General features: G+C 32.3%; 1 protein-coding gene across 4 annotated transcripts in view; it reads right to left on the bottom strand.

Moving 5' to 3' along the window:
* Nucleotides 1-1,185: 1,185 nt before the first annotated feature.
* Nucleotides 1,186-12,646, bottom strand: part of LOC127709397 (uncharacterized) — a 449,543-nt gene continuing 438,082 nt past the window's right edge. For all 4 annotated transcript variants that reach the window (XM_052214907.1, XM_052214909.1, XM_052214910.1 and 1 more), the window contains 5 exons: nucleotides 9,597-10,823; nucleotides 8,758-8,844; nucleotides 7,926-8,006; nucleotides 3,406-3,859; nucleotides 1,186-1,428 (listed from right to left, as the gene is read on the bottom strand). In XM_052214907.1, the coding sequence (XP_052070867.1) occupies nucleotides 1,376-1,428; nucleotides 3,406-3,859; nucleotides 7,926-8,006; nucleotides 8,758-8,844; nucleotides 9,597-10,823 (1,902 nt within the window). In that variant the 3' untranslated portion in view covers nucleotides 1,186-1,375. The remainder of the gene's footprint in view (nucleotides 1,429-3,405; nucleotides 3,860-7,925; nucleotides 8,007-8,757; nucleotides 8,845-9,596; nucleotides 10,824-12,646) is intronic.

Raw genomic sequence — 12,646 nt, 5'->3', positions numbered from 1 at the left:
TCAAGGTCAGATGAACTCTGTCACAAAGACAATTACACCTTGCTATCATTTACTATAACAGACCAAACTTGTCCAGTTGTCAATTTTATTACAAAATTTCCTCTTTAGTCCACTTTTTTTTATCTTGACAATTTCTTTATAAAAGAGAGGCGAAAGATACCAAATGGATATTCAAACTCATAAGTCAAAGATAAACTGACAATGTCATGGCAAAATAAGAAAAAGACAAAACACCCACCTAATTTCTAAGGTGTCGGTTCAGATTTGGCCATATTGGAGCTTCACAATATCCAATATACAGAATAGATTCTGTATTTTATAAAGCAAACCACATTATGACCTTGCCTAACTAGTAGAAAATAGTTTGACGAAAATCTGTATAAATAATTTCCTGTATAACGTTATTAGAATTATGCATATATGTACAGATATATACGTAATTAGAATTCTGTATAGTCTTTATTTTCGTATGCAAAGAATGTTATGTCATAATTCCGTATATACAAGTCTATCCAAACGGAAATAGTTCTCTATATTCGTTTTTTGAATTCTGTAAATATTCAAACGATTTCTGTATATACTAAAAAGGCACGAAATTGAATAATAGACCTCTATACACAAATTTAAACTAGGTATATAAAAAGTATTCGAACATGTATATAGATCTATATAATATATATGGAATTATTTCTGTACATAATATGTAATGACATATACGTTATAATACAGACAGACATATTTTCTTTCACCCTGATACCGCGCATTGATTATTTCTAAGTGACGGACTAATGGGTTGTCGGATTATTGGGCTGTCAGATCAATGGGTTTTCGGACTAATGGGTTGTCGGACCAATTGGCTGTCAGAACAATGGGCCATCGGACCACTGAGCTGTCGGACTAATGGGCTGTCGGAATAATGGGCCGTCGGACCACTGAGCTGTCGGACTAATGGGCCGTCGGACCACTGAGCTTGGACTAATTGGCTGTCGGAATAATGGAGTGTAACCAGACAAACAACAGTAAACAAAACGCAACATAGAAAACTAAAACTACAAGAACCCCACCAAAACTTTGGGGGATCTCAGGTGCTCCGGAAGGGTAAGCAGATCCTACCCCACTAGTGGCACCTGTCGTGATGCTCATGTAAGAACAAACCCTGTGACAAGTATAATAAGGTAGAGTTACTCTACATGATTGTCTGATGTTTATCGGTAGCATTACATTGCTATTAACATGATATATTGATTAGATATAAAGATGATCGCCTTCTATCCACAAGGGATTGGTCTTCTGCTAACTTTCTAAGGTAATATGTGTATTTCTCATCGCAAAAATAACTGTTTGCCATACAAATGATGAAAACACCTTTATTCCTCTATTGCATTGGAACATTGAAGTGTTGTTCTACTTCGAACTCAAAAGTCATTTCTGAAAATAAATAAAATAATTCACAAATCCAAAGATAAAATACGCTACTGTTTGACATTTTACTTTAAAAAATCAAAGTTTTACAGAAATACCCCTTTTTACCGGACCAGTAGAAAAAGAAGCTGTGGTGACTATCACTCAATGGAACCCTTCACCCGAAATATATTCATTTTTTAAAGACATAAAATTGAGAATGGAAATGGGGAATATGTCAAAGAGACAACAACCCGACCAAAGAGCAGACATCAGCCGAAGGCCACCAATTAAGTGTTTTAGTAGATAATCAATATTACTAAATGAATAGAGTTGAAATTGGGTGTCGCGTTTTCTTCTTTCACATAAAATCTAAGAATATTGTTTTATACCACAAAGGGGTAATGACCAGCGTAGTTTATTATGTGTTCATTTCAAGATCATTTGGGGGGTATTTGGGGGTTGAAATTGGAAAAAAGTCAGTTCGGATCGACCGTCCTTCACGACGTTCGGCTCTGAAATTTACGTGCCATCATCATTTCCGTCATTGCACGTCTGCCCGGCAAAATTAAATTTTATTTCGTAGCAGATACAGTAAATATTGACCTTACACTGAAAAACTTTGTGATACACATTCCTTTGACGCTCTCAGTAGTATAACAACAGATTTTTACACGTCAAGAGCTTTTCCTTCCATGGAACCGCATCAATTCAACATGAAAAGGGTGGGGGATTACATCAGTTTTTGGTTAAAAATGGGTACCGAAGTGCGGCTGGAATGTGACCTACCCTTATTCATATATTAGTGCATAAAATTTTCAGCCCACTCATATAGAAATTTTTAATGGTGACCATCTGTATTTAATCCAAACTGAAAATTGTAGTATTTATTTACTATTTCTTAAAACATTATAAGTTTGACAGCAATATACCAAATACCAATATAAAATAATGGGGAAAAATGGAGAGTGGTCAACATTTTTCTAAAACTTTCAGGAGGGGGTTCACGCATTTTCTGCAGAAATGGAAAGGGGGGGGGGGGGGGTCATTGAATTTTTTCTTTCAAAATAATTTGACGTCCCCCCTGCAGATAAATAATGACCGGTCCTTTATAAAAGACTTTCAACCCCAGACCATATGATGTTTACCAGCACAAATATTGATATCCATTTGTGAAAAATACAATCAACATCTTGCATGTATGATATATTTTAACTCAATTTCAACAATTTTAAGCACCCAAGCACATGATTCTTCACAACTGGCAGGCCGTGCATGCAGGGGCGACTTCGATAAAAAAAGGTACAGGTGTGCCACTGGAATTTGAAAAACACCCCCCATTTATATACATTGCCCAAGACCATAAATCTGACCTATTCATATATGTATGCATAACAATTGTGACCTAATTATATATAGTTCACAGTCATATATATTTTGACTATTACTTTGACCTATAATTGTTAACTTTTTATACATTGTCATGCGCACCGGGATTTTTTATCATTCAATGTTTTCCCTATGTGTTCAGTACACAAAATTTATTTCCAAAATTTTTTGGGGGATTGGCAAAACTGCTAAAGTGCTAGACAGATTATTTTTTTTTACCAAATCAGGGTCAGAATATTTTTTGTAAAAAATCCCAGTCAGTTTTCACTCTATATGTCACTAATTAAAGGTATTTATAAACACATGTTATTTTGATCAGTGCAATGCATCCAGGGTATAACAATGACATATCTTATGATTAGATCACAAACGCCAATAGGTAGTTTCTGTCGGGAAGACTATTCTTTTGGATGTCATATTGAGTGTCATATCGTCTGTGACACGCTTCAAAAAGATTTAAGATCTTAATATCGCCTTATACCAAAACTATATATGAACCAAAGTATATTTCGCGGGAATTTTCTAGTACTTATAAAGTCTGCACTCTGATACTTTAGTCTGGATTAAACCCTTATAAATTTTGAGCACAACTTCAAACTGTTAAAACATATTTACCCGGTAAATCATTTTTCACTGATTTCACATCCTCATCTGAAATAGTTTTAGCAAGAATATCTTTTAGCACGTCTGTATACAGTTTTGTTGGTTTGCTATAGTGGTCAAACCGTTTTAAAAGGTCACATATTATAATACGCAACTCATTAAAACGTGTTTCTTCAAGTTTAAATGTCCTAGAGTGTTGTAGTTCATTCCTTGTAAGTCTTATGCGCTCAATATCATCTCCAGGAACTATGCCTGTAACCTGATCAACTTGACATATCCCTCCCCATCCATTAGTTGGAATATGTTTATTAAGTTTCCTGTGCTCACTATATAAGTATGTTATATCAGAATCGTTCCTTGGACGTAGATTTGGTTTATCTGGTTTTAAAAGGTCATATAAAACATCAGCAAGAATATTCAGCGCAATCATTCCCATCTTTGCAAAATTGATTTCCTCTTTTGTGAACTGAAAAGAAGATAAAAGTAAGGAATTGTAATGTAAAATAGGAAGAAGATAATATATAATAAGGCTTAACATAAGTTTTGGTTGAATCAATTATCAGTTAATTTGGTCAAGTACTCGTAGAAATTTTTCCAAGAAAAAAAAACAAATTAAAAGTAAAATCAATGATGATGGTACCTTGCATCTAAAAGTAATTATGTATAACTCTTGCTCGACTGGATTTTTTTCGCACAACCAAAATGCAGCAATGCTGTTTAAAACTTTATGAGGAACATCTTGTTTAGAAAGATTTCAGCAATATTTTTCCTTTAACCATAAGCAGATGAAAAAACGTGTGTTGTGTGAAATTTTTTTTTTTTTTATCAATGTAAATGAAACAAAGTTAACTAAATATATTTGTATTTAAATAAATATCTACCATACTGTTTCAACTGGATCACAAATGTATTATAATTATTTACCAAACATTGGAAGAATCTGGTCTTTAACATGATAAATTCATGATAAAAAGTTTGTTTCAAATAACTAATGCATGGCAGTATGATGACTATGAAAGGAGTAAGGTCGTTACAGACCTCATTTGACCATGAACATTGGGTCCATTGTTTTATGATCAACATATTTCATGTTCATGATGTTGATTAAAAAACATGTACGAAAGAGATATAGAACTATTCTTGTCAACTTTTTCTTGTCAAGCGTTGACATCCTCTAATTTGCCATAGAGATTTCTGTTGAATGTGACCAAATTGTTTTGATTTCTATCAAATTGAGGTACCGGTATATGAAACAAAGATAGCAGGATTCGACAAACTATATATTCGAGTCAAATATGTTTATTGTAATAACAAATAAACATTATGTTCATAAAACTTTTTTGTCGACCAATGCTCTCACAAAAGTTCCCGTAAAATTTTGACATCATAATACAAACTATCTGACGCCACAATGAAAAAGTAATTGTTGTATGACGTCAATAGTTCAAGCGGGGAAGATTATCAGGTCAACCAGGACAGATTTCCAAATAGCGAGAAGGTGTATTGAATTTTGTACTATTTGTGACACCAAGAAATAATCTAAATGACCTATTTCATATCGTTATTGTTTTAGCTATGATTCATTGTGATATTGGTTAATACATCCTTATTTGAAATTTGAGCCACAAATAGGAGCCATATAGAACAGTCTCTTTTGAAACATACTGATTGCATTTAAGGATTTTTTTTAATTCTAAAATGTGTAACAAACAATATATAAATAACACATAGCTGAGGAAGTGATAGAGCAGATTTTTACCCAGAGAAAACATTGTCAACAGATGCGAGCTCAGCTATATGTTATTTAATTTATTATACTGAATGTTCTATCATTTTTGTCTTTTAATTGAAAGCACTTAATTTTGACGTCATGTACATAACGTTACAGTTATTAGAAAAACAACAAAAGTGAACCAAGATATTTTTTTTTATTTTGACAGTCTATGAAAAGTTTTGAGGCCATAACGTAGAACTGCATCATATTTAATTTTTAGGTATTGATGTACATAATTATTGTTGTAGCTAATATTTTTTTTAGAAAAACAATTGTAAATAAAAGTCATTCCTATATTTTTAAATTAAAACATCATTATAATTTGATTGCTTGCTTGCTTGGTTGATAAAATGTTCATGATCATTCATTGATTGTTTGTGTGACGTCAAGTGACGAATATTTAACGAACATGCTTTACTTAGAGAAACAGGTTAAATCTCCCCCCTTCTAAAAAAAGAGAAACAAAACAGATACTACTTCCACGATTAAATACAGTGGGACGACTCTCCTGGGACATGTGAAAAAGAAAATACGATGGAATTTTAAGATTCAAATAGACACGTAAAACAACAAAAACAAAAACTTTAAGTCCAAGGTCAAAATTTGATTACAAGAAAACCAAATTCATACACAACAAATTAATAAAACATAAATGTCTAGGACCACTACATATATAGCTAGAGAAAGGGAAATTCATAAAGGATGATTCAAGGATATTCTTGAGGAAGGTGTCAATACTTCAAAGTTCCAATTGGAATTTATTAAATTCAAGGATAATTTAAAGTAGAAGGGTGATAAATCCTTAAATGTTCCAAGAAGTACCATGATTTAGGTACAAATAAACTGTTGCAGTGACATGAAAACCTTCCATTTAATGGGAGCCAGCCTTTACCTTTTTTGTATGTTCCTTGGAACCAAACCCCATGTATTTTTTTTCTAAAATTATGAATTGGTTCTTTATTTGGAGGATTTTTTTTATCATTCTGTGGGTAATGTATAAAAGTAAAGTATTTGTTACTGGACATCATAGAAACAATCAATCAATCAATCAATATACAATATGCGCTTCTGTACGTTATGAAAATGTCAATCGATTAATTACTAATATTCATTCATATAAGCAAACGAACCAAGCCAAATTGATGAATGAATGCAATTTCTGTCAAATATGACATGAAGCAAAATGTCAATCAATCAATTAAGCTATCTATCAACAATCCACACCAACCAATCTAAATGAAGAAGTAACTGATGTTATGCAAATATTTTTTTCAACCAACCAATCAACCAACTTAGTATAGAAAAGGTGGAAAGACTTCACTCGAACGTTTTACTTAAATCTACTGGAGGTTATGTTCAAAAGCTATTGTTATGCGGAGTAAATCAATAAATAAATTAACACTTTTGAGATGATCCCTTATTTAAATATCTCTGGTGTCGACTCTTGACTCTCAGTTGTCCATTGTAAAAGATTTTCTAATATTTCTATTACTATTCGAAGCTGTTTGTGTATGTTTATCGACTCGATGAAAATTACATCTAATGCTGAACACATAACTCTCACTCCACATATCAATACTAGTTCAGTTAAGCTGTCTGTGTATGATTATCAACCCGACGAAAGATTTAGTCCAATTCCGCACACACACACTACTCACTTCACATAAATACTAGCCGTTTGTGTATGTTTATCCATCCAACTGATGAAAGTTTACATACTACTCATTAAACATATTACGTATATCATGTATATTAAAACATAATTTTGTTCAGTAAAGCTGTTCGTTTTTGTTTCCTTTATGTTCATTAAAAAAAAGTATAACAAAAATACCAAACTCCAGGGTAAATTAAACAAGAGGCTCTCAAGAGTCTGAATCGCTCACCTAATATTTTTTTTGATTAAATCTTTCATCAATGATTATTTTTGCTTTTTACCCATATGTTCCATTTTAGCCATAGTGTCTATGTTTCTTGACGTACAAGGAAATGAAATACAAAATTTATACTAGATTCATTTGAGAAGATTTTTAAAGTTAAAAAACATAAAACAACTTGTGTAAAATTGTCCTTAAAGGGCAATAACTCCTTAAGGGGTTCAATTGACAATTTTGGTCATATTAACTTTTTTGTAGATCTTACTTTGTTTAACATTTTTACTGTTTACAGTTTATCTTTATCTTCAATAATATTCAAGATAACAAAAAACTGCAAAATTTCCTAAAAACTACCAATTTAGTGGCAGCAACCCAACAATGAATTGTTCGATTAGTCTGAAAATTTTAGGGCTGATATATCTTGACCAATTGAACAATTTTACCCCATGTCAGATTTGCTCTAAAAGCTTTAGTTTTTGAGATTTAAGCAAAAAACTGCAATTGACCCCTATGTTCTATTTTTAGCAATGGCAGCCATGTTTGTCGATGGATCAAAACTTCGGATACAATTTATAAACTGGATACCCTAAGGAACATTAAGTTAAAGTTTGAAGGTATTTGGCCCAGTAGTTTCAGAGGAGAAGATTTTTGAAATATTTTACGACAGATGACGACGACAGACGACGGACGCCAAGTGATGGCATAAGCTCACATGGGGCCCGAAGCCGGTGAGCTAAAAAGGGGGAATTCCATATAACTTGACGATTCAAACGTTACACTCTCTCAACCAACTGAATGAGCGTAAGACTGAACATCTCCCAATTCATTCATTTTCATTTTTGGGAACTGAATATGGCATGAAAATACATAGTAGTGTTGCATACCCCTGCCGAACTGGCTGTTCCTGTTGCCCCTTCATTGGCATTTGAAAATACTCTCTCACCAGCTTGGAACCAGACACGTACCTTCAAATATAAAAGCATGTCATTCATTATCAATAGAAAATATTGGTAACCATCATGAAAATGTGTCAATGAGGGTGGCACCTATCATTTTCTTTCATTCCATTTTGATAAATATAGGTTGAATAATCAACCAATTCAAGTAGCAATTATGTCTAAATTCTTTGGCTGTATACAAGTATAAGTAAAATGGGAAAATTGAAAAAAAAGCTACATTTTTCTTCAGAGATGTGCTACCTTGATAATGAAAAGTCCTCTGCTTAAGTTTCTAACAACCCGTCATTGAAATTTTAAACCCCAGACTCCTTATAGATTTTGAATGAAAAGGTAAGTCAATTTATAAGTAAAGATAATGATTGGAGTTTGGTTCATTTTGGCCACACATTTTTTCTTTAAAAAAGGAAAATCATTTTTACATTCAGAGCGAAGGAAAAAGAGGCAAAACCATAGCAATAGCTTACATTGTCAGATTAGTCAAAATGCTCAGTTTGGATAATCTTGAATTTACTGTCCAAATAGTTTGCATTTTAACAGCAAGAAATATTTCATATAATCCATTGTCAATCTAAACATGCTAAATAAAAGTTCCTCGATTTGACGAATGTATAACTTTGTCAGAAAATAGTTCTGAAGTAATACAAGTAATAATTAATCTATCTGACATCCTCATGTACATTACGTTTATACTTACTGCTAGTTATACAAATATCAACATGAGGATAACTTTCCATGCTATAATATAGTAGCTTGTTACCTTGGTGGATTGACTGGTAGTTTGGATTTGACTGGATCTTTCTGTGTGAGAATTATATATTGGAACGTTTTCAGAACTCTGTGACATCTACAATAATTTAGAAAATAAAATTACTACTATCATATGATCCCCCTTACCTTATATATAAGTAAAACAGCACTCTTCTCAAATGTATAAATCATTATGGAAACATATAACAACTTGCATGTAATTTCAATGGTTGCATAGATAGAGCATCTTGTATTTCTACAAGCAGATTATAGTTTTTACAGATAATTCTAAAATATTCAGCTCATCTCATTACAATTTTTTGTTTGGTCTTTAGACCATCTGTACTAAGAAAAGGAGGTAAAGGACATCACTGCTGCCTGATTCTGAATTAAAATATATGTCTTGCTTTTATTTTCTAGAGGAAACAAGTTGAGCTTTTCCTACCTGTTTTAATATCAATAGTATTTGGTAAATACGGAGTTGCTGAGTATCATATTTGAAAAGGTATCACACGGTATAGCAAATTTCATGAAACTCTAATCGACACTTTTTTGAAAAAAAAATGTTTCATATACATAATATATGGATGTAATGCATTTGTAATGTGTAAGAATATATGTTTATATCAAACTGGATCACTATAAACAATGAATGTGAAAGTGAAAAACAGTTTAAATCAACATATAGCTATTAAGTTGTCAATTCTCTTAACGTTAGTCCGCGGGAAAAGCTAGGAAAACGTTCATTGGATGGATTGATGGAAGGACTGAAAGAGGTTAACCAATGTACCATCTTATTACAAATTTTCCATGTAAAATTCATCAAACATGAATAAATCTTTTACTTACATCAAATGTTCTATGTTGTAGATCTGACCATTCACCAGTGAACTCATGTGCAATTTTACATGTCACACAATAATATTTTGTATTCTGATCTTCACGAAAGTCATTTGATCCTGTAACAGACTCTGGTTTTGTTAGGCCACATTCCCATTTTTTCCAAAAGTTCACATTCGACATCTTAAATCTTGTGCTTATTATTTTGACAATTTCCTCCGTCACAAAGTCGTCAATGTATTTGTACATACCTCCTTGACGTCCTTTCTCAAATTGCCAAACCTGAATTTGAATCCAATTCGGACATTTCATTATATGCAATTTTGCTAATTTTGTCGTTTTCTGTAACTCAAAGACAGCTGAACCTCTGAAGAGAGCAATTTGTCTTTTCTGTTCCTTCGTTACAACTTCTGCAACTTTATATTTCCTGCACAGTGACGCAATTAAATGATTCATTAAATGAGGTGGAAGAAACCTAAACATATAACATAACCAGGTGGACTTATTACAAGTGTTTTCTGTAACATTAAACATTTCGTATATATCACACTCGGGTTCTGATTTAATCATACAAGGTACATAATAGAGAGGTTTGTCATCACCAGCGTCTCTTAGAGTTTCTGATATGTTAGGACGTATAATGATATCAAATTTCTCCATTACGTTAAGGATGTGATCCTTGTGTTTGGCAAAAATGTTTTCACTTTTTCTAAATATGTCGTCTAAAACCTCACTATGTAATTTGCCTCTGCTATACAATTCATCCCATTTTGTTCTATTTCTAGTACTAAAAGCTCTAAATTTCTTAGCTGTGACTATACATTTAAAAGCATCAGACAACCACTGTGTGTCTAAAATAATATAAGAAGACAGATCTTTGAAATAAACTAAAGCTCTGATCTCATGGTGAAATTCCAGGAACAATCTGAGTTCCTCATCATTTAGTGGATTAGGTGTATTAGTAGAGATGTGCTTAATTTCATGAAAGGAAATAATTGGTAACTCCTTCTTTTTCTCTTGAAGTCGTTTTTCCAGCTGAATAAATTTTAAGGGGTAAACTTTGTTCCATGTTTTTATTTTTCTGGCTAAGTTGAGGATGTCTTCTCGGATTTGCTGGAATACACTGGGGTCATCTTCTGTATTGGAAATGAAGTATTCTTGCCTTATATGTTTTAGTTCATCTTCTGACATATTCTTCGTAAACTTAAAAATGTTTTCTCGGCATGCATCGTCAATCTACAAAAAAAATATGCTTGTTTGTTTGTTTGGTCTTTACAAATATATGAATGCTTTGAACATATTTGAAAACATGAAGTAAATACTAAAGCTACATGTATATAAACATATATGATAATCATATAACTATATTATATTAAATAAATTATCGTAAAAACACAACTTTTTTAAAATGTGATAAAGGATTTGCTATTCCTGATAACACTTTAAACTGATAAAGTTATTTCATTATCATACCTGTCAATTGACCCGTATCCTGCGGGTCACACCCGAGAATTTCACCCCTTACCCGGGATGGTTTAATTATCCTCTGGGTCTTCAAATAACCTGTGAATTTGGAAAATAACCCGTTTTCACCCGGATTCTTGAGCCTTTAGATTGATTTCATAAGTGATTTTCCTTTGAAATACCAGGCAAATTCGCAATTCTTCCTAGACAAGAAGTTCAAATAGCTGTGTTAACTGTCAAATTAAGTGAAAAGTTAAATCACAAAAATACTGAACTCTGAGGAAAATTCAAAATGGAAAGTCCCTAATCAAATGGCAAAATCAAAAGCACAAACACATCAAACGAATGGACAACAACTGTCATATTCCTGATTTGGTACAGGCATTTTCTTATGTAGAAAATGGTGGATTGAACCTGGTTTTAAAGCGCTAAACCTCTCACTTGTATGACAGTCGCATCCAATTTCATTATATTGACAACGATGCGTGAATAAAACAGACATAATAGGTAAAAATGTCAAAATAGGGGTACAGCAGTCAACACCGTGATATCGATACAATCTTAATCACAACAAAAACAAACAAATATTTAACAAAGAAGCACAAAAAATCATATATCACATTTAACAACCTCATTCATTGCTTACTTATTTTTGTATATTATTTATGTATGCTAAACCAACCCATAAAGGATTGAGGGATTTTAAGCACTGGGACCGAATCGTAATTTTAACATTAACTCTGGCGTAGAATCGCGCGTTTCACGTCAGAATGTAAACGTCACACAGGTAGAGATATAAAATAATTTTGTCATTCAAAGTATGCAAAAATTATAATAGAACAATAACACAATGGCGGGATGTTTAAAGTACAGAGACACGTCATATGTATCAAAGAAACATAAAAAGTCACACGGACAAAGCACACAAGTAAAAATGAAAAATAATACAAACAACACAATGACGGGATGCATAAGTACAGAGCCACGTCACATATATATATCACCAAAAACAGACCAAACAGTAAAAGTAATATTAATAAAGACAAAAAAAAAGAACACTTTAACACGTTATTAAGATGATAAACAGCGTCAGTACGCAGAATTTATACTTCAAGACCATCATGTATTATTTGTGAAGTTGATTTGGAATATTTATCAACAATGACCCATTAAGTGCATGGCTTCACTTGACAGCTTTGGTGTCAAACACACTGTTAATTAACACCAATTACCGTAGCTTAAGGTCATAAATAATTTTGTCTATTTTAAAATTGACAACAAATTTGAGTTACTTTCCCTTTTTTGTCACCTTTCACAATATACTCCTTAATTTTATGATTTATATTTGTAAAAAGATTAAATCTTAGAACGAATTGAATGCAAATACATATCAGAATATTATATTCTTTTATTTTTCTACCTTAGAACTATGAAAACAATATTTTGAAAATTAATTTTTTTATCTTCAGTTCCTTTGAATGCTTAATTATTTTATTACATTATAATAATCACTCTCTTTTATATTTGTTACACAGCATGATACATACTGAGAAATAAAAATCACGTCCAACGGTGAATAATGATAAATGATATCA

The sequence above is a fragment of the Mytilus californianus genome, unplaced genomic scaffold (assembly GCF_021869535.1).
Source record: "Mytilus californianus isolate M0D057914Y unplaced genomic scaffold, xbMytCali1.0.p SCAF_7, whole genome shotgun sequence".
Lineage (NCBI taxonomy): Eukaryota > Metazoa > Mollusca > Bivalvia > Mytilida > Mytilidae > Mytilus > Mytilus californianus.
This window is presented reverse-complemented; position numbering and strand designations above follow the sequence as displayed.